The sequence below is a fragment of the Gopherus evgoodei genome, chromosome 1 (genome assembly GCF_007399415.2).
Source record: "Gopherus evgoodei ecotype Sinaloan lineage chromosome 1, rGopEvg1_v1.p, whole genome shotgun sequence".
NCBI classification, from domain to species: Eukaryota; Metazoa; Chordata; order Testudines; family Testudinidae; genus Gopherus; species Gopherus evgoodei.
This window is the reverse complement of record NC_044322.1, coordinates 166,640,899-166,663,771: the sequence shown is the minus strand read 5'-3', so window position 1 is coordinate 166,663,771 and position 22,873 is coordinate 166,640,899. Positions and strand designations below refer to the sequence as shown.

Genomic DNA, 22,873 nt, shown 5'->3' with positions numbered 1-22,873 from the left:
TGCAAGCAATGACAAAAAGTCTTTCAAAACTTTTTGGCAAACTCAAGCATCAGTAAGTCTACAGCAGTTTAAAATCTGCTGCTGTTTACATACTGCAGTAATGGCTCAAATTAACAAGTAGCCGCTCTAACATAAGGACTGCTTAAAGACATGCATACAGCCTAAATTTCATGTAAAAGTAATGATCACTTGTATTTACCTTTACCCCTAAATACTTAAGCTGCTGTTACTAGAAATTGTTTCAAATAATGTACCACAAATCGGATGAGTATACAAATTTAGATAAGTTGTGTGGTGAAACTGTTGTAACTCTCCACCCCTCTCCCTCATTAAACATCCAACTCCTTTGGCTTTTTAAACATATGCTGCCCCTGATATCCTGGACAACCAGTGAGGCCACTGGACAATCAAGTTGCTAAAGGAGTACTCAGGGAAGACAGAGCCATTGTGGAGAAGCTAAATTTGCGTCAGTCTTTACTGCATAGGATGTGAGGGAGATTCCCACATCTGAGCCATTCCTTTTAGGTGACAGATCTGAGGAACTGTCCCAGATTGATGTGTCAATAGAGGTGGTTTTGGAACAAATTGATAAATTAAGCAGTAGTTCCCGTGGAGCTGATAATATTCACCTGAGAGTTCTGAAGAAACTCAAATATAAATTTACAGAACTCCTAACCAGAGCCGTAACAAGGAATTTTTGCGCCTGAGGCAAGGGCCAGCTCCAGGCCTGCTCCTCGGCGGAAATTCGGTGGCGGGTTCCTGAGTCACTGTTGGAGGGAAGGATCTGCTGCTGAATTGCCGCTGCCGTTTCATTCATTCTTCGGTGGCAATTGAGCGGCAAGTCCCTGACTCCCTCTCGGAGAGAAGGACCCACTGCCGAATTGCTGCCAAAGAATGAATGAAGGCGGTGGTGGCACTTTGGCGGCAGATCCTTCCCTCCGAGAGGGACTCAGGGACCCGCTGCTGAAGAATGAATGAAATGGCAGTGGCAATTCAGAAGCAGATCCTTCAACAAAATGATGGGGTCTATATTAGTTTTATCACTCAAGAAGGACCTTGGAGCCTTTGTGGATAGTTCTCTGAAAGCATTTGCTCAGTGTGCAGCAGCAGAAGTCAAAAAGATAACCATGTTAGGAACTGTTAGAAAAGGGATAGAATCTAGATGAGGCAGAAAATATCATAATGCCATTATATAAATCCATAATATGCCCACATCTTGAATACTGCTTGCAGTTCTGGTTGTCTCGTCTCAAAAAGTACAGAAAAGAGCAACAAAAATTATTAGGGGTATGAAACAGCTTCCATATTAGGAGACGTTAAAAAGATTGGGACTGTTGAGCTTAGAAAAGATTACTAAGAGGGGATATGATAGAGGTCTATAAAATCATGAGTGGTGTGGGGAAAATGAGTAAGAAAGTGTTGTTTAACCCTTCACATAGCACAGGTACAAAGGTCACCCATTGACAGGCAGCAGGTTTAAAACAAACATGAAGAAGTACTAGTTCACACAATGCACAGTCAGCCTGTGGAACTCATTGCCAGATGTTGTGAAAGCCAAAAGTTTAACTGGGTTCAAAAAAGAATTGCATAGGTTTATTGAGGATAGATCTATTATTGGATATTTGCCAAGATGATCAGGGATGCAGCCTTATGCTCTGGGTGTCCTTAAACCTCTGAATACCAGGAGATGAGACTGGATAGATCACTTGATAATTGCCCTAGTCTGTTCATTCCCTCTGAAGCATCTCTCATTGGCCTCTCTCAGAAGACAGAATCCTGAGTTAGATGAACCATTGTTCTGACCCAGTATGGCCGTTCTTATGACAAATGCTATTTTAGGTAATTGCGTTTTTGCTACCAACTAAACTGAGTTCATGTTCTTTTGCAATATACTGTTCCTATGAACTGTAAAAAAATTATTTCCTTGCACATTGGAATTGTCTATATTTTTATGGTAGGTAAAATGGCTTGTTTATGTAGCTTGTAAAGAACTTTTGCATCCTTTAGAAAGAAAGGTGCTGCGAAAACTTAAGCTATTAATATGGCTATGGGTAAGGCTACGAGTTCATCACAGAGGACAGAAGAAGTAGGACTGAGTGGACTTACAGGTTTTAAAGTTTTACATTTGTTTTATTTTTGAGTGCAGTTGTTTTTTTGTTTTTTTGTTTTTTCCTAGTTCTATGTTTTGTCATGAAAGTTGAACTTACAGGAGATTGCACTACAGTACTTTTATTAGGTGAATTAAAAAAATACTTTTTTTTGTTTATCACTTTTACGGTGCAAATATTTGGAATAAAAAATAATGTAAAGTGAGCACTGTACACTTCGTATTCTGTGTTGTAAGTGAAATCAATATACTTGAAAATGTAGAAACATTAAAAAATTAATAAATTTCAGTTGGTATTCTGTTTAGCAGTGCAATTAAAACAGTGATTAATCGTGATGAATTTTTTTAATCACAGTTAATTTTTTTAAGTTAATCATGTGAGTTAACTGTGATTAATCGACAGCCCTAGTATGTAGTCATTTCAATACATCATATATGTGTTCTTGTAAGTAAATGCAACTCTTTGATTGGGCTCGCAAAAGGATTAACCATTTATGTATACTTATGTAGAAGGCCATGCTATGTTGTTTATGGTCCTTTGTGACAAATCTGTCAGGTAGTTAAATGGTTAAAACTGCTGCTGAAGTAACTTGCTTAAAAGAAAGTTTGTTTTCAAAGATACAGAGATATTGATACTGACAGTTTTTGTATATTCAGCCGTTTCATAGCAGGGTTCTGTAATCTGTTCTGACAACTTGATGTTGAGGGGTCAAGGCACTGGAAAAGTATGTAGTGGAATTGACAATTATCATTCCCCAGAAATAACAAGGATTATACGTATTCTGCCATAAGAAAATTTTTCTTATTTGCAGGCTACCCTACAGTTAAACTTTTATTTATATGTAACTTTCTGTGTTCCTGTAAAGCAACTGAATCAAATAATGGACTGCGATCTCTGCTGGAATGCTAAGCAGAGGTCTGGAACTCTAGTATTCCTATTTCATAGTCTACAAGTAAGCAGATCTTGGTGGTTAGGTTTGTTTCAAGGAAGATTATTTATTATCTTTGAATGGTTAATAAAATCAACAATCCCTAAATCTTCCTCCTCTTGATGAAACTTCCAATTACGTATTTAAATGACTCCCAAACACTTTCCAAGGGCCCAATTCAATACCCAACTAAGTAGATACTTGTACTTGTATACAGATTTCAGTCAGATCTTGCTTTGGAGCTAGCTGAGATCAAGTTTATTTGTTAGATGGGAGCAGTTTCTGAGGTAACACATTTGACTCACTGACTTTTTTTAGGGGATAGGATGTACCTGTATGTAGTTATATCACTAAGAAATGGTCTCACACAACAAGTGCTTTGATGATAATTGACTGAATAAATTGTGCTGAAAAGAAATACTTCAGTGAAGGTAAAATGGTATAATGTGAAGCTAGTGACTGATTCTTGGTTAAAGTCAATAACTTGTTCCTTTATCTTTTCCCCAAGGAGTCTCAGCAGATGCTTGGAAGGTTGATTCCAGAAAAACAGTTACTCAATGACCAACTAAAACAAGTTCAGCAGAACAGTTTGCACAGTAAGTGTATATATAATATATAACCAAGGGTGAAAGTAATTAAAGGGACTTACCGGTACACAAGGCCAGGGTCCTGGGCGGGAGGGCCTCAGGCAGAAGGGGCGGGGCTTTTAAATCCCAGGCCCTTTAAATCACTGCCGCTACCCTGGGGCTCTGGCAGTGATTTAAAGGGCGTGGGGCTCTGGCTTCAGTAGTGGCAGCTGGGAGCCCCGAGCCCTTTAAATCACTGCCAGAGCCCCATGAAAGCTATAGGTGCGGCAGCAGCTGGAAGCCCTGGGGCTCTGGTGGTGATTTAAAGGGCCAGGGACTCCAGCTGCTGCCAGGAGCCCCGAGCCCTTTAAATTGCTGCTGGAAACCTAGGGCTCCCAGCCACTGCTGCTACCTCAGGGCTCTGGCAGCGGGGCTCTGGCAGTGATTTAAAGGGTCAGGGGCGCTGGCTGCTGCCTGGAGCCCAGGGCCCTTTTAAATTGCCCACCTGGGGAAGCTGCCACCTGCCAGCACAGTCTGCTGTGTACCGGCTCTTGCTGGTACACCAGACCAAACCAGCTTACTTTCACCTTTGTATATATCTATAGCTATCTAAAAATAAGTTTGAGTCTATTTGTGCAATATATCATTCGTATCACTAATAATTTTTTTTATCTTGCAAGAGAAATGCTGAGAAACCTTTCAATGTGTGACCTAAAGATATCAGTGTAAGAAAATCTCATTTGACAATATGTTTAAAAACAGGAGATTCTCTTCTTACTATCAAAAGAGCCTTAGAAGCCAAGGAACTAGTACGCCAGCAGCTTCGAGACCAACTAGATGAAGTAGAAAAAGAAACCAGATCCAAACTTCAGGAGATCGATATTTTCAATAATCAACTGAAGGTAACCTATGTTAATCTCTGTTTTCTAAATGTTTGGTTGGTCATCTGCTACTTTGATCATGAGCAGAAACATTTTATTTATAATATGATTCATTCAAAATTTTAATGTCAAGACCATTATACAATGCAACAGCATTCTGAAATGTATTGTACTCTCCTCCTTTTTAAAAAAACAATCTTTGGATAAATTCGCATTACTGTACGCTCTGAACAAGAGGTTCCGGATTAAATCTGAACCCATTTGGGAATAAGTTCAAATGATCTCATCCCAGATCTATGATTACACTTGAAATAACTACCAACCTCTACCCTCCCATCTATAAACAGAGGTTCTGGAAATGTGGTGGAATTACTACCATATATACTCGTTCATAAACCGAATATTTATGGTTAAAAAATGATGCATGAAAGAGTGGGGGTTGGCTTGTAAACGGATCTACACCAATATTTGATGACTTTAAACTCTATGGAATCATTGAATTGAATATCTAATACAGTGTCGTTTCGTTTACTTGGAGCGTCTGCAGGCATGGAGCCCCTCAGGTCCCTGTGGCTGCAGTTTGCTGTTCCCATTGGCTGGAAATGGCGAACTGCAGCCAAAGAGATCCTAGGGGCTCCATGCCAGCAGATGCTCCAAGTAAACAAAACGTCTCAACCCACCAGCACCTTACCCTGATTGGCCAGGAGCCAAAGTTTGCCAACCTCTGAAATATAGGGTTAGCTTATGAAAGGGTCATACAGTTTTTGCTATTTTTACTTAAACATCTTGGGGGGGTTAGCTTATAAACAAACAGGCTAATCAACGAGTATATACGGGTATTTCTGCAAGTTTACAGACCCTTCATTTTAAACATACCTGTAAAGTGACTTGACTTTGATTTCTATGCAGAATTTTTCTGTCATGCTTGTTCCTGACTGTAGTTTGTTTTTCTTTTGTCTCTTCATATTTTCACTTCTGTTTAATCAGTTCATACATTGATTAGTCAGTTGTTGAGCCTGTGTTTTATCCAATCACACAGGAAAAGTAGAGAAATGGCAACATCTAGGAGAGGAAGAGCATCCTTCAAAGATAGTGTTTAAGACTTTTTCCTGATAGTTACATTAAAAAAAATAATGAAAAATGATAACCTAATATGAAGAAACTTTTTATCTCACTGTTTCCATGGATATTTTTTAAAAAACAGCATCCAGGAGCAACATACAACTAATATATTGAACATTTTTGTTTTTTATATTTCAACAAGAGCAAAGGTTTTATAGCTGATTCTGGTTTGAAATTAGATTTGATTAGGAGAATTGTCTTTATAATAGGTTAATTTGGCTACAGATATGAATTGCATATATTTTCTGTGAATATATCCTAAAATACTGTTAATAAATTAGATTTCTAATTCACTTTATTCTTGAAAAGGAGACCACACTAATCACCTGTCTGTCAGTAGGTGATACAACACTATGTTTTGAAAGATAAGGTAAACTGAATAATTTAACAAAAGTATTTAGTGTGCCTTTTCACTACTGAGACCATAGGTCAAGTCTTATCTGCAGTTCTAATGTGTTTAAGATTACTGCTCCTGTCTTTAACAACATAATATACAATTGTGGCATGTCCTGGAGGTGCCCAGGACTGAGTTGCCTTGTTACTCCCTCCCTGACATCCAGCAAGAAACAAACTTGCTGGTGCCTAACTGAACATCAGCTCCTGACAACACTAATCTGTAAGCCACACAAACAATCCTCTCAGGCCAATGCCAGCCCTTGCTTTGCTTTACAGGTTAATGATAGATGCATCCCAGTCACCAAGCTCCTTTGTTGCATTCCCCTGTGATATCTAGACCCTGTCACCAGCTACTCACAGAAATACCAGTTTTGCTATCACCAAGGGGATGGTGTAAAAGCCAGCTTCTTATTCAACTGAGGATCAGCCACAGTAACATCACTGTAGCATCACAGCACTGAGATTCATTTATAGTGAAAACAATCATAAGTTTATTCTCAAAGAGAAGATTTAAGAGAGTAAGGATAATGGAAACAGGTTACATATAAAGCAAAATCAATACATGGTTTCTACAGACTATCCTGTTAATTTCACTTCCTCCTGTTGAGTTTGTATGCAAATAGGGCTATGGATGTGGAAGCCCTCTACACCAACATTCCACACAAAGATGGACTACGTCAGGAGTAGTATCCCCGATAATATCATGGCTAACCTGGTGGCTGAACTTTGTGACTTTGTCCTCACCCACAACTGTTTCACATTTGGGGACAATATATACCTTCCAGTCAACGGCCCTGCTATGGGTAACCGCATGGCCCCACAATATGCCAACCTCTTTATGGCTGACTTAGAACAACACTTCCTTAGCTCTCGTTCCCTAACGCCCCTATTCTACTTGCGCTATATTGATGACATCTTCATCATCTGAACTAATGGAAAAGAGGCCCTCAAGGAATTCCACCATGACTTTAACAATTTTCATCCCACCATCAGCCTCCACCTAGACCAATCCACACAAACTGTCCTTTTCCTAGACACTACTGTGCTAATAAGCGATGGTCAGATAAACACCACCCTATACCAGAAACCCACTGACCGCTATACTTACCTACATGTCTCCAGCTTCCATGCAGGACACACCACATGATCCATTGTCTACAGCCAAGCTCTAAGATACAACCGTATTTGCTGCAATCCCTCAGACAGAGATAAATGCCTACAAGATCTCCTATCAAGCATTCTTAAAACTACAATACCCACCTGCTGAAGTGAAAAAACAGATTGACAGAGCCAGAAGAGTACCAAGAAGCCACCTATTACAGGACAGGCCCAACAAAGAAAATAACAGAACGCCACTAGCCATCACCTACAGCCCCCAACTAAAACCTCTCCACCGCACCATCAAAGGTCTACAACATATCCTTTAAAGATGGTCCCTCGCTCTCACAGATCTTGGGAGACAGGTCAGTCCTCGCTTATAGACAGCCTCCCAACCTGAAACAAATACTCACCAGCAACCACACACCATACAACATAAACAGTAACCCAAGAACCTATCCTTGCAACAAAGCCCGATGCCAGCTCTGTTCACATATCTATCCAAGTGACACCATCATAGGACCTAATCACATCAGCCACGCCATCAAGGGCTCATTCACCTGCACATCTACCAACGTGATATATGCTAGCAATACCCCTCTGCCATGTACAGTGGCCAGACTGGACAGTCTCTATGCAAAAGAATAAATGGACACAAATCTGACATCAGGAATCATAACATTCAAAAACCGGTGGGAGATCACTTCAATCTCTCTAACCACTCAGTGACGGACTTGAAGGTTGCAATTTTGCAACAAAAAAACTTCAAAAACAGACTCCAAAGAGAGACTGCTGAACTTGAATTAGTATGCAAATTAGATACAATTAACTTAGGCTTAAACAGAGACTGGGAATGGTTGGGTCATTACACTAATTGAATCTATTTCCCTATGTTAAGTTCTCCTCACACCTTCTATGGGTCATCTTAATTATCACTTCAAAAGTTTTTTTTCTCTTGCTGATGATAGCTCATCTCAATTGATTAGACTGTTCCTGTTGGTATGCATACTTCCACCTTTTCATGTTCTCTGTATGTATAAATATCTCCTGTCTGTGTGTTCCATTCTATGCATCCAAAGAAGTGGGCTGTAGCTCACGAAAGCTCATGCTGAAATAAATTTGTTAGTCTCTAAGGTGCCATAAGTACTCCTGTTCTTTTTGCAGATACAGACTAACACGGCTGCTACTCTGAAACCAGCTTTTACTGAAGACCTCACATGACCTTCTTTGTGGATAAATACAATGAAAGCAGTGTGTAGCATAGTGTAGGTGTAGTGAGCTTGTCAGACCTGTTAAGCATTGCTGTTACAAAACAGTGAATCTTGCCAGTTGGCATTGAAGGGTTGTTAAGGTCACAACTGTAGGTTGCAATACCATTGCATATACTTTATAGTATTTTATATTCCCTGATAAGAGAGAAGGCCTGTGGTAGCCAGGGTAGTGGCTAAATTATCTGAATTACTATAATTGTTTCCTTTTGTCTTAATAGTATGTACAATCATGTAACCATGAGGTAGATGAAGACTGGTGGTTTGGCTGGCAGTTCTCACACTCCTCCTAAAAGTCTGACTTAAACTAAATAGAAGGACCTTTATTCTCATTATGGCTGGCGCTTTTCAGTTGCTTATTCCTTCAAGTTAAAAACTCATGAGTGGACACACTGTGAGTGGGTTTTTGAAGCTCTTTGGAATATAATGACAGGTTTCAGAATGGTAGCTGTGTTAGTCTGTATCAGCAAAAAGAATGAGGAGTACTTGTGGCACCTTAGAGACTAACAAATTTATTTGAGCATAAGCTTTTGTGGGCTACAGCCCACTGCGTCGGATGCATGCAGTGGAAAATACCTAGGGGGGGGGGGGGAGAGAGAGAGAGAGATTACACTTACACACACACACACACACACACACACACACCATGAAAAAATGAGTGTTGCCATACCAACTATATGTGTATATACATACCTTCTTACTGTATTTTTCACTGCATGCATCTGATGAGAAGTGGGTTTTAAACCATGAAACCTATGCCCAAATAAATTTGTTGGTCTCTAAGGTGCCACAAGTACTCCTCTTTCTTTTTGGAATGTCACTCAGGGTTGGATTTTCAAAAGCAGTATCTTAGGGCTTCCTTACTGAATACCTGAAAATCTTCAAGTTGTTGGGACTGCATGGTTGAGGCAACTGGTTTAAAAAAAAATTAGTATGGAGAGTCTCTAACTTGTAGATCACTAGTTTGAATTTGCTCCAGGTCCATAATATATGAAATGAGTTGGCTGTCTTAGGCAGTCTCCTAGTACAGTGGTTCCCAACCTTTCCAGACTACTGTACCCCTTTCAGGAATCTGATTTGTTTTGTGTACTGCCAGGTTTCACCTCACTTAAAAACTACTTGCTTATAAAAATCAGACCTAAAATACAAAAGTGTCACAGCACACTATTACTGAAAAACTGCTTACTTTTTCATTTTGACCATATAATTATAAAATACATCAATTGGAATATAAATACTGTACTTACATTTCAGTGTGATACTTGAGCCTGTTTTGCACAGTTAGCCTTGTCTGAAGCCTGAGCCAAGGCAGCAGATCTGAAAGATGTAATTTAGCTTAGTGGGGCTCCTGTGGCTTGGGGCCCCAGGAAATTACCCTTGCCACCCCTTAATCATTGCCCCATACTTGCAATCCCCCTAACCTATCCGGTGACCCCCCGGGGGCTGCAACCCCTAGATTGAGAGACACTGATATAGATGAGTTGAGTACTTCCTGGAAGACATGTGCATATGCCCAAGGGTATGCACACCCCTGGTTGAGAACCACTGTCCTAGTGTCCCTTCATTACTTTTAGATCAGATTTGAAGTGCATTAACAAGAAAGAGTGACAGTTGCTAATGCTATATATTATTTTGGGGTGTGTGTTAGGGAATAAGAATAATGAAGTCAATGGGAGCTTGCTATATGTGTAGCATGGTTGAAAATCAGGCCACTTATTAGATGTCTCAATATGGATTTGGGAGCTTAACTTTAGGTACCTTGTTTTGAAAATCTTGGCCTGTATATTACATCTAATTTAAATATATGTTTGAGTATGATATAGGCCTACCTGGATCCACTCTTTCACAAAAAAAATTGTAAAATATTTCTGGGTTAAGGAAGGTTTATTATGTTACTCTTTTTATGTAATACTGTTTGTGCATATACATTGTTTATGTACAAACCCTGACTTTTACAAAGGCCACAGTAATTTAGAACCTCTGTAAGACTGATCAGTTTAAAAAAAAAATCATTGTAAATTATAATTCTTGGCTGCAAAGATCAGATATTATTTCAGATAACTCTGGAGATTCACATATTTAGCATGTGTGTTAATATACATACAAGAGGTGAAAGCCAGTAAATTAGCGTAGCCAACTGATGTAAAAATAGATTTGTTACTGATGTATTACTCTCAAAGCCAGAAAAAATGTGGCATACAACTAAAACCATGTTCTTGAAAAGTCCTTATTTTGTGCAATATTCCAGTTGTTTTCAGTCTCTGTCTGGACAGGTGTTGCATATGAATGACTGTTTACATTTGAGCATTTCTTTCTTCCAGTCAGTGGCAATGGAAGATGCAATGCTGCAGTGCCTGGCAGTTCTCCTGGGCTGCGTCAACCACTTAGACTTCTTTCTAAAGATCTCCATGTCCTAGACAGGCAGTATTCATCCATCTCAATCTAAGAGTGATGAACCACCTCCAGTTATGTGCTTTGCTTTCTCATAAACAGATGAGTGCTCAGTGTTTAAGTTAGTATTTAATAGGTGCTAGAACAAACTCTAAATCAAAAGTTTAGATCTGAATTTGAATTTTGATCTAATCTTTACTTATTGCCTAGATAAAAGGAGTATTTCTTGTGTGCCTTCACTTATAATCAGGACAGGGTACTAGCAGTTATATTTTTCTTTTGAGTATAACATTTAAAACAATGAATCTCCTTGTTTTGACCATTGTGTTAAGAAACTTTAAATAGAAACACTTATGCTGCATCACACACATTCTATTCATATAGAGCACTGCATTTTGTGATGCTGGGTATTATACGAGAGGCTGTTAAAAAATTCATCTTCATTAGATGATACAGTTTTTCCCTGGCTGCTGATATGGGGCAAAAGGGAGAGGGAGTGTTTCTGTCAAGGATTGCACAGCTGCTTCAGGAATAATGATGCTTCGTGGGGTGGGGTGGGAGAGCGCCTCAGTGAGTAGTGGGACTAGGGGAGTAGTGGGCAACCTGCAGCCCGTGTTGCTTCCCGCAGCTCCCATTGGCCAGGAACGTTGAACCGCGGCCACTGTGAGCTGCAGGCAGCTGTGCCTGCAGATGTTCAATGTAAACAAACTGTCTCGTGGGCTACTGGTGGGCCACATGCAGCCTGCGGGCACCACTGGACTAGAGGTTGCCTTCCCCTTGGATCTAGAGGGCTGGGATGTTCCACATCTGCCTGCTCCACATGCCCCCGATCCTTTCCCTTCAAGGGCAAGATTTGGTGGAAGCTCCACAGGACAATCCTTGCAAGTTTCCTGTGCGTCCTCTTGCCTCTCTGTGGGAAGGCAAGATTTGGCCCTAAGACAATAAATGCAATAGTTTAAGGTTTCCATAGCAACTTTACTTGCCCATATTATGTACTTACTGTCCTACATACACTTAATAACCTCCCTAGCTTTCAAAAATACTGTGTGGGTCTCTTAATATTATTATCAGAATCTTTGCTGTTACACTTCTTGACTGGTTAGATTTGCAATTTTGACAGTGTTCTAACTTTTTTCAAAATATTTATGTATATCTGTGGTTTAGTTGCTTATTTTTAAACAGTGTCTACTTGCACCTTTTGGATAGCATATTAGTAATCTTCCAAACACCACAAATGATGAATGAAATATGAACTCTTAAAGTTATGAATATCTCAACAAATGTATAGTTTTCTAGCTTACAACTTGCAGTTACCTAACTTTTTTATAAAGAGCAGGTACTGGACCTTGTATTTTTTTTAACTGACTATTTAGCAGAGTTTCCTTCCTCTGTTGAAATGTCGTGGTATTTTGTTTAGTTTGTATCTTATATAGTACCATGGGAGATGCTGGATTTTTTTTTTAATGTCATGCCAAGCAAGACAGTACAGTAAATAAAATGTAAATCCTGATAATTTAATTCCCATTTCATTATAGCTGAAGTAAGAGAGCTATTTATTGCAGAAAAAGTCCTTTTCTTAATTAGTTTTACCTTCAGATAACTGTTGGAAATTACCATTCGCTACTGGATACCCAATTTTATTGGGTATGTTGCTTGTTAGGATTGCTTACATACCTCATATTCAAAATCTTTTGCTCAACAAAATATAGAACTAGTGTGTCAGTTTGTTGGGGAAAAGAAAATGGTGGACTTAAATGCCTTTAAACATTTTTTACATTTTTAAAAACTGAAGATCCTACATAACTAAATGTATAGCTATAAATAAGATAAAATTTATTTTTTTATTTAGAAGAGTGAACAGAAATTATTTACCTGTTTGGACCAGATATCAAACACTAGGGGCTCTGTTTTTGCTGCAACAGTTACTGACTTTGCTGACACCTACTCAGATTCTTCAAACTGGAATGGACATATCACTCTTATAGTGAAAGCACCCAACTCTGGTCTTAGTGGATGAAGGTGGCAATGGTTTTCAACTCTTGTTATAAAACATGCTTAGTTATGAAATAAACTTAGTTGTAAGGTAAGCCTACATATGTTTTTTAAAAAAAAAGTACAGTAGAATCTCAGAATTATGAACACCAGAGTTATGAACTGTCCGGTCAACCACACACCTTATTTGGAACCAGAAGTACACAAGCAGGCAGCAGCAGTGATGACAAAAATACAGTACAGTAATGTGTTAAATGTAAACTATGAGAAAAATATAGGGGAAGTTTTTCTTAAAGGATTTGACACGGTAAGGGAACTGTTTCTGTACTTGTTTTAATTAAATTAAGATAGTTAAAAGCAGCATTTTTCTTCTGCATAGTAAAGTTTCAAAGCTGTATAAAATCATTGTTCAGTGGTAAGCTTTTGAAAGAACAGCCATAACGTTTTGTTCAGTTATGAACATTTCAGAGTTACAAACAACCTCCATTTCCCAGGTGTTCGTAACTCTGAGGTTCTACAGTTTGCAATCCTGCAATTTTGATACAATCAGAGCTCCAACTGAAGTGAATGGGAGTTCAGTGCAAACAGTTCTTGCAAGATCAGGTCTGTACTCCTTTATGGATTTCATAACTTGGTGAACTTTTAAAAATAAATAACTAAATAGAAACTCTCTCTAAATCAGAGTAGAACTCTTTCTGAAGTCTGAGAGCTATTTAGCCATCCACATTCTTTTTAAAATGTCCTGTTAAAATAAATTAGCCATAGTGCAAATTGTTGGGCTATATCGTCAATATTTTTTGTGCTTATCGATTTTTAAATTTTGATGACCTTAATGCTCCAAGGATTTTAGTTCTACTAGTTAAAGACAGTGACTTAGTCCTGTGTCATAACCTATTCCCAGATTTGGACCTTACGTCCAAAATATGGGGGTTAGCATGAAAACCTCCAAGCTTAGTTACCAGCTTGGACCTGGTAAAGCTGCCACCACCCAAAAAATTAGAGTATTTTGGGACACTCTGGTCCCCCCAAAAACCTTCCCTGGGGACCCCAAGACCCAAATTCCTTGAGTCTCACAACAAAGGGGAATAAACCATTTCCCTTCCCTTCTCCCTTCCAGGTGTTCCTCCCCCCCCAGGTTCCTGGAGAGATACACAGAAGCAAGCTCTGTGAATCTAAACAGAGGGACTCCACCCTCCCTATTTCCAGTCCTGGAAACACAAGGAGAGAGAGCCAATCTCTCCCCCACCCCCCTCCTTCACCCAGAGGGAATGCAAAGTCCGGCTAGTAAATCTAACACACACAGATTTCCCCCTGACTTCTTCCTCCCACCAATTCCCTGGTGAGCACAGACTCAATTCCCTGGAATTCCCCACTAAAGAAAAACTCCAACAGGTTTTAAAAAGAGAGCTTTATATAAAAACAAAGAAAAAGTACATGAAAATGGTCTCTCTGTATTAAGGTGACAAATACAGGGTCAATTGCTTAAAAGAAATATGAATAAACAGCCTTATTCAAAAAGAATACAATTCAAAACATTGCAGCAACTACACACATGTAAATACAAAAGAAAACCATATAAACCTTACTTCCTTATTATATTTGTACTTACAACTTGGAAACAGAAGATTAGAAAGCAAGAGACAGAAATCCTTCCCATAGCCGAGAGGGACAGATACAAGACCAGAACAAAGGACTCCCACACAAACTTCCCTCCACCCAGATCCTGTCTTTAACTACTTAAGATAAAAGAACAGAATTGTTGGAATAAAGAAATTAAGTGAGGATGAGGAAAAGGGGCACTTGGAATGCTCCTGTGGTCTTAAAGCTAGCTAAAAGTATTGTAACTAGTAACAGATTATCTTCAAAGCTACCACTACAAAGCCATCTCACTTTCTAAGTCCTCTGTTCAACAGCAGTAGAGATGTTAGCTCTGGACTGATAAACCAGGACTTAAACTGCAACTTGGAAATTGAGCCACTTACCAAACAAATGTAAATGAGGAAAGAGGGGACGGGACAAGAAAGGGAAGAGGCACATCAAGGGAGTTCTTGGCTGAAAGCAGCTCCCACATGTAACTAAATTGAGCATGCCAAAGTCTCCCTATCCACACTTGAAATGGCATCAGTATCAGCTTGGTCACCTGGAAATACAGCTAGACCAGTGGTTAAAAAAACTCAAAATACAATAGAGCAGAATAAAATTACATATTTAGTGGAATGGCATAGTGATATGGAGGTGAAGTGGCTTTATTAATAATACAAATGCATGAATTTGGAGTTGGTTACAAATCAGATAATACTTTTATCCATGGCTGACCTCTGTAATCTGTATTTCCCTCTTGATGAATGTTTATAAATCCCATTACTGCTAATATTTATGTGAATTATGTTGAATATAGTTCGGCTTCATACATTCATAATATCTTGATGCTAATGGAAATTATGGGTGTGCATAAAAAGAAAACCTTCTCTGTGGTTACAGAAAATAAGTTAGTTTGGAACAAAGGTAGAATCCTTAACATTGCAAAATACTGTGAACTGCAAAATTAAATAGGTGAGCTAGTTCTGTAAGGTGAGGCACTGCCTCCAGCTTCAAGTGCCCTTTACTGCTACTAAGCTATGTAAGGTCCCTGGCTCCCCTTGGCTCTCACTGTCAATGCTTTTTTTTCTTCCCTGCCCCCACCCCCCAATTGTGCTGTACGCTAGTGCTTCTAGCTATGTGTGCATGTACAGGACTTGAAAAATTTCCAAAATCCCCAGATCACTTTCAAATTAAGCCTGTTGTATGTTCTGTAATGCCTATCCTAGACATCAGTTAGCCTTTAAGGTGCACTGTGACTTTAAGTAGAGCTGGTTAAGAATTTTCCAAAGGAAATGTTTTGTCAGAAAATGCTCATTAGTTGAATCTGAAATGTTTCACAGAAACATAGTAGGTTTGCTGACCTTTAAGTGAACCACAGGCAGGGTTCAGATGGAAACCTGCCTGGTTTCTAGTCATCTCTTGGTTGGCTGCTGGGGAGCCCAGGCTTTCAGATTGTCTCTCTTGAACAGCTGCACCAGATGGATTGTGCTGGGGCTGGGGAGCCAAGGTCTCTTAGATTCCTGGGACAGTGGGCTTCTGGGACTGCCTGTCTCCTGTAGCCTGATGAGACCGCTACCCAGGAAGTCCTGGAAACAGCTGACTAAAATGGATGTGATTCTCCCCAGTTTCACTGTTGTTCAGTGGTGGGCAGCATTAAAACTGACAAAAATCATGCCAATTTCATTCTGCATCTTCTGGGTCTTGGGGGGCATATTTTGTTTCAAAAACACCGGGAGTCTGTTTCTATAATGAAAATTTTATGGAATCATCATCTCGTGGGAAAGTTTATGAAATGTCGAAAATTCCAGCAAATCAAACATTCAGAATTTTGGCCCACTTTATTTCTAAATAATAGCATCCGCACAATATTGTTTTGCCCAAACTGTCCCCTTTTACTCTGTAGGTTCTGTTTCTGTGAAAGTTGTAATATTTGAGGATAAGAAATAAATAAAATTAAACCGAGAGCCAGGTCATTATATTCATTTTAACTTTTTTCTTAGTTACACGGGTATATCATGAGCTTTGTAGCATCTTGCAAATGACACTTGCTACTGTTTATCACAATATAGTTATTTTCATATCTCTCTTAAAATCTAGCCCAGCCTGCTCTGCTGTGTGATTTGCAGTTATGGATTAATGTATGTACTTGTTTCAGTGGCATACAGGTGTTTTCAATCAAAAACTGTTCTTTGCGGACTTAAAAAGGTGTGGAAAATTTAATGAATGACTATCACATTTATTTGTGTTTTTAAACTGTACGTGAGAAGTCACTAATGATATTGCAAAGTGACCTGCTCATTTTCTTTTCTGTTGCTGCTTGCCGAATTGCTTCTGACTTGTCAGAGTTCAGCTCTCATTTTTGCTGTTTTTATACACTTTCCAGTTCTGTTAATATGCAAGGTCCAAATGTGAGAAAATTAAACACCTTACGTGAAAGATTTGGAAAAAACTTAGTTTGTGAAATTCTGACTAAAGCAACAATTAAGTGGCCCAGTATATGAATAATACCTAGGAGAGCACATGTTTTGTCCTAAGTGATAAAGGATAAACCTGTAAGTGTATAAGAAATATAAACCTTTCTGGTCTGGTGCAAGTTTCAATATGTTTCACTAAGACATGGAAAATATTAGTATACATATGAAGTTCAGATTTCCCTGCCAGAGATGTTAAATAGTTTATGCCTATTTTTATATACTTGAAGACTATAGTAGATTTTTCTTCATAAACTGGAAGTGGTTATTTAAAGATATGCGACTAATTTTGAAGGAAAGAGACAATTCTCAAATGTTTTGGATAAAGACATTCCCAGTTCATACAACTAGTTAAAGAAACACTGACAAGACGATCAGACTCCAAAGTTAGGTGTTGTACAAAGATGTTCATAATATAATTTCTATTCATGTTAGTGCTGACACTTTATTGTTTTAAACACGCTGCATTCATTCATTGCCACCCAAACGCTTCAAGCAGTTCTCTTCACCCAAATCATCAAATTTATGCAAATTAATATTCCTCTTTCTAGGCTTGAAAGGATTAGATCTTATTGATAAATGTTGATTTCACCGTACACACACCAACAACTGAAATAAATATTTCCATTGATGATCACAATTTACAGATGAGCAAAGAAAGAAAAATGCTGCTTGGGAATTTGAGTTTAAAGTAAGGGAATTTACTGTGTCAGCATCACGAGTCAAAATATACAATTTTTTTAACAGTTGTAAAGCTTTAACTTTTTGAATCTGTATCTACTGTCATTAAATTGTTTGAACTCCCCATAATTTCCCTCAAGTGGGAAACTTTAAATTGATAAAAAATTTAAAAAACCCTTAAAAATAAATGTCAGTGTTATCAGTCAAAATTATTTTAAAATTAAAAAAATCGAATTCTGCCAAGCCTATCTGTTTCAGTGCCTAAATTCAGCTCTGAAGACACTGCTGAAAATATTCCATTTCTTGGAGAGAAAATAATCTTGAAAATGCTTCAGCAGTTCATATGGCAATGATATACCTATGAATTTCAAACTGAAACATACAGTGGAAAATAGTTGCCAATATTTGTAAGAACAATTCAGGAGTTAATTTTAAAAAAATTGTCATGAGTAGGTAAGAAATCTGACAAATTTATGTAACAAAGCTGCTAATAACTTATTAATTAAAAATAAGGCCACCATCAAGATAAAGATTATTTATTTATGAAGAAAATCCTTTAGCCATTTACAGCAGCATTTAAGAAACAAGTCAGTCTCTTTGAACTTTTTGTCACCTTTGGGAATATGACTAAAAGTGGAGAGAGAATAAATGTTTGGAAAGCTCTGTGAGCCATACTTTAGATAACTGGCAGATAAATTGTAAATATTAAAAGTCTGAGCAGAAACTTCCAGCCTCTTGTAAAGATGTGTTCTTGCTGCCTGATCCACTTTTTAAATCAATATGTTGATTATGAATGAAGGAAATAACAGTTCTTCTTCGAGTGCTTGCTCATATCCATTCCAGTTAGGTGTGCGCGCGCCGCGTGCACGTTCATCGGAGATTTTTACCCTAGCAACACTCGGTGGGCCGGCAGGGCGCCCTCTGGAGTGGCGCCGCTATGGCGCCTGATATATACCCCTGCCGGCCCATCCGCTCCTCAGTTTCTTCTTACTGACCGTGTCGGTCATTGGAACAGTGGTGCGCGGCTTAGCTGATCTCTACCTCCCTAGCTCTTCGCTCGTTTATATAGTCATTGTGTACATAGTTCATTCTCTATAGTTCTAGTTAACTTTTATATTAGTAGTTTTTATAGTAGTTGTGTATATAGTTAGAGGGGATCGGGGGTTAGGCCCTTCTCCTCCTCCGGAACTGGGTCCCATGCCCAGTTCACTGGGCTTCAAACCCTGCGTGGCCTGTCATCTGCCGATGCCCACAGGAGACCCGCACGACTCCTGTTTAAAAGTGCCTGGACGAGTCCCACCTTGCGGACAAGTGCCGAATCTGCAAGACTTTCAAGCCCCGGACGAAGAAAGAGCGGGACATTCGCCTCAAGCAACTTTTGATGGAGGCAGCTTTAACTCCTCCATCCTCGGCACTGACTCTGGCACCGGGGACGAGTGCTTCCTCCGCACCAGAACGCATGGTTCCAGTAAAGGCTGCTCAACACCACCCTTCACCGGCTCAACCCTCTGGCAGGCACCGATCCCTCTCCCCGAGGAGCAAGAGGCACAAGGCTCGTGCAGCACCTGTATCTACGCTGCAGTCGGAGCGTACATCCAAGGCGGACCGCCTGGCACAGTCAACTGCCGTGGCACCGCTTGCCTCCGCACCGTTGATTCTGGTCTCTCAGGAGCCGTCAAGTCCGGTGCCTACCAGCTCCCCAGCGCACGCTGTGGTCGCGCTCATCATGCCCTCGATGCCAGAGACTTTCTCTACGGCTCGGGAACTAATTGCTCTGACAGAGCCTGAGCTGCCCCAACTCCCGGCACCGCCGGTGCGGGTTGTTCAATCACTGGGCAAGCCCGGCATGATAAGGCCATCTTCGCCGGGCACTGCGGAACGCCGCCGGTCCCGATCCAGGTCCCGCGGACGTTCTCGGTCCCGGCGCCACTCACAGTCCCGGTACCACTCTCCATCCCAGTACCGGTCGTACTCGCGGAACCGCTTGAGATTCCAGTCTCCATTGCAGTACTCTCGGCACCGGTCCAGATCCCGGCACCACCATACCTCTCGCAGCTGATCTCGGCATGGAGACGTGAGGCACCGGTCGACCTCCCGGCACCACGCTGGTCGCAGGTCCAGGTCCTGGTCCCGGTCCCGGCACCGCTATGACTCTCGGTACCATTCGCCGGTACCGCGCAGACAGGAGTCCAATGGACGCAGAGATCTGATCCAATCGACTTCAGCGCCTCCGTGGCCTTTGCGTCATCCATCCATCTCCTCCCATGTGGACAGTGCTTCTTACAGGGACTCAGATACGCATGCCTGTGGCCCGGACCACGGACCTCACCAGTGGTCCTTTTGGACACCTTGGGCATATCATCAAGCCCAAGGCGAACTGACTGGCCCATCACACTCCGATCACTCAGAGCACCATGTGCCCGAGGCCACCGTCAGCCGACCTCCCCCAACTGGCACAGAGGAAACCAGTGCACACGCACCGGACCCGCATGACCTTCCAGAGACGGAGGTCCCCCCGGACCAGGCATCAGTGCAGGACCCACTCGTTCCGGGGCTGTCATCCTGCTCCTCCCCTGATGAGGCAGTAGCGGGCATGTCAGCATCGGGGCCACTGCCGATCGACCACTGGTCACACCAGGACCTTCTGCGGCGTCTCGCCCAGAACGTCAGCCTGCCGGTAGAGGAGGTTCCAGAGGTGGAGGACCTAGTGATTAGCATCTTGTCCACAGAGACACCCACCAAAGTGGCTGTCCCCTTCATCCGTTCAATCCAGGCTAGAGCAGACACTATCTGGCAATCCCCAGCTTCCATCCCACCTACAGCCAAGGGGGTCGAACGGAAGTACATGGTGCCTTCCAAGGGGTATGAGTACCTCTACGTGCACCCCGCTCCCTGTTCATTGGTGGTAAAGTCTGTCAATGAACGGGAGCGCCACGGCCAAAAAGACCCTGCGCCTAAATCTAGGGAGGCCCAGCGCATGGATTTGTTGGGATGGAAAATCTATTCCACGGGAGGCCTCCAACTCCACATAGCGAACCAACAAGTCCTCCTGGGTAGATACAATTACAATACCTGGGAGGCGGTCGGGAAGTTTATCGAATTGGTTCCGCAGGATTTCCTCCAGGAATTTGCAGCACTTCTGGAGGAGGGGAAGAGGGTGGCGAGGACCTCCTTACAAGCCTCGCTAGGTGCCGCAGATTCGGCGGCTAGAACGGTCACCTCTGGCATAGCCATGCGCCATATATCATGGTTGCAAGTGTCCGGCTTACCACCTGAGTTGCAACTTACCATACAAGACTTGCTGTTCGATGGACAAGGCTTGTTCTCCCAAAAGACGGACCCCAGACTGCAGAGTCTGAAGGACAACCATATAATCATGCATTTGCTGGGAATGCATACGCCTCAGACTCAAAGACGGTCCTTCCATTCCCAACCTCAGCGCCCTTACCCCCCGCCTAGGCCAAGGCAAGACTTTGCCAGAAGACGAGGTCGTACCACTCGCAGACGTCAGTCTGGACCTCAACGGGGTAACAATTCCGGTCCCACCAAACCAACACTGGGACCCAAATCAAACTTTTGAGGGTGCGCCCGAGAGCAGTGTACCAATTGCCTCCTCGGATCCCTTTCAGTTCTACAGCCGCCTTTCCCTGTTCCTTCCTGCATGGTCCCAGTTGACATCAGATCGTTGGGTCCTACGTACGGTGGAGCTTGGATACCATCTTCAGTTTGTTTCATCCCCTCCCTCCCACCCCGCCTCCTCGTCCCTCTTCAGGGACCCCTCTCACAAGCAACTCCTCATCCTGGAGGTCCACAGGCTCCTCTCAATCGGAGCTATAGAGGACGTACCGGAGGAGTTAAAGGGCACAGGGTTTTATTCGCGATATTTCCTAATTCCCAAGGTGAAAGGGGGCCTCCGGCCCATCTAGACCTGCGAGGACTGAACAAATGAACTTTTTGATGAAAGTTCCGCATGGTATCCCTGGGAACAATTATTCCTTCCTTGGATCCCGGAGATTGGTATGCCGCTCTCGACATGCAGGATGCATATTTCTGTAGATTGCCACGTACTTTTAGGGACGAAAGAAAAATGCAGAGCTGTTATTTACCAGGCTGCACGTGGCAACAGACTGTATAGGTAAGGGATGCAAGGAGGGTCTGGGTTCACGATGGCAAACTGCAGGCACGCACACAACTAAAATTAATTAATTAAAGTTTTTTATTGGGGATAGTTACAAGGGGTAGGGGAGCAGCATATGATTAGCTAATAGGGTTAATGGAACTTAAAACATACAATGGCTAAAGTATTTACTATTAAACAATATTTATAAGCAAAGATGCAGTAAACAATATTTATAAACACGGATGCAGCATTTAGGAATAACCAATACTTACGAATACAAACCAACTCATAACGACCGGCAAACGTAGAAACTCTGCTTAAAAACACGTGAGCTGAGAGAGGCTTCGAGGTGATCAGGCTCAGTTAAGGGTGTGCACAAGGTACACAGGATTCGTTTTTCTTTCTCCTCTTCTGCCTGCACATGGCAGACCAGCCTAAAATACCCACTATGACATCATAGAAGTGTCATAGGGGATGGGGCCCAAAAACTGTGTGTTCATTTCTGATTGGTACAAGCAAAGTTTACACCAAGTAGGGGAGCAGGTGCCTGAAAGTCTGGCTTCGCCCCCCAAAAGGTGAGGAAATGCATATAGTTCAGAATGCCTTTAACACTGACTGACAAAGGAAGAGGCCAGGGCAATACCGATATGGGCAAGTCTTTTAGGATGCAGACAGGAACGTATCTTAACAATTTCCACATTGCAATTTATCCCCCACACAGGACGTATCTGCGCTTTCTGATAAAGCATCGACACTACCAGTTTACTGTCCTCCCCTTTGGCCTCTCCTCCGCCCCTCAGGTCTTCACGAAGTGTATGGCGGTCGTCGCTGCTTCCCTATGCTGTCGTCGAATACACGTCTTCCCTTACTTCGACGACTGGCTTATCCGAGGGGCCTCCGAGGCACAAGTCATCAGCCATGTCTCCATTATCAAGGACCTGTTTATGCGTCTAGGCCTGATCCTCACTCTAGACAAGTCAACTCTGGTGCCTACACAGAGGATAAAGTTTATCGGGGCAATGCTGGACTCCAACCTGGCGACGGCCAGTTTACCCCCCCACCGGTTTCAGGCCATAGTTTCCCTTGTCCAAAGTCTTCAGTTTTCCAACAACCTCTGCTCGCAATTGCCTTGGTCTCCTCGGTCACGTGGCTGCATGCACATTCGTCACAAAGCACACCAGGCTGCGAATGCGCCCTCTCCAAATCTGGCTAGCCTCCGTCTATCGGCCGGGCAGAGACGCCATAGACATCATTCTGACAGTTCCGCTGA

The 22,873-nt window shown here is 41.7% G+C and overlaps 1 protein-coding gene across 9 annotated transcripts in view; it reads left to right on the top strand.

Annotated features, from left to right (window-relative positions):
- Positions 1-22,873, top strand: part of ITSN1 (intersectin 1) — a 238,546-nt gene that overhangs the window by 99,450 nt on the left and 116,223 nt on the right. For all 9 annotated transcript variants that reach the window (XM_030578552.1, XM_030578544.1, XM_030578535.1 and 6 more), the window contains 2 exons: positions 3,545-3,632; positions 4,365-4,504. In XM_030578552.1, coding sequence (XP_030434412.1) covers positions 3,545-3,632; positions 4,365-4,504 — 228 coding nt within the window. The remainder of the gene's footprint in view (positions 1-3,544; positions 3,633-4,364; positions 4,505-22,873) is intronic.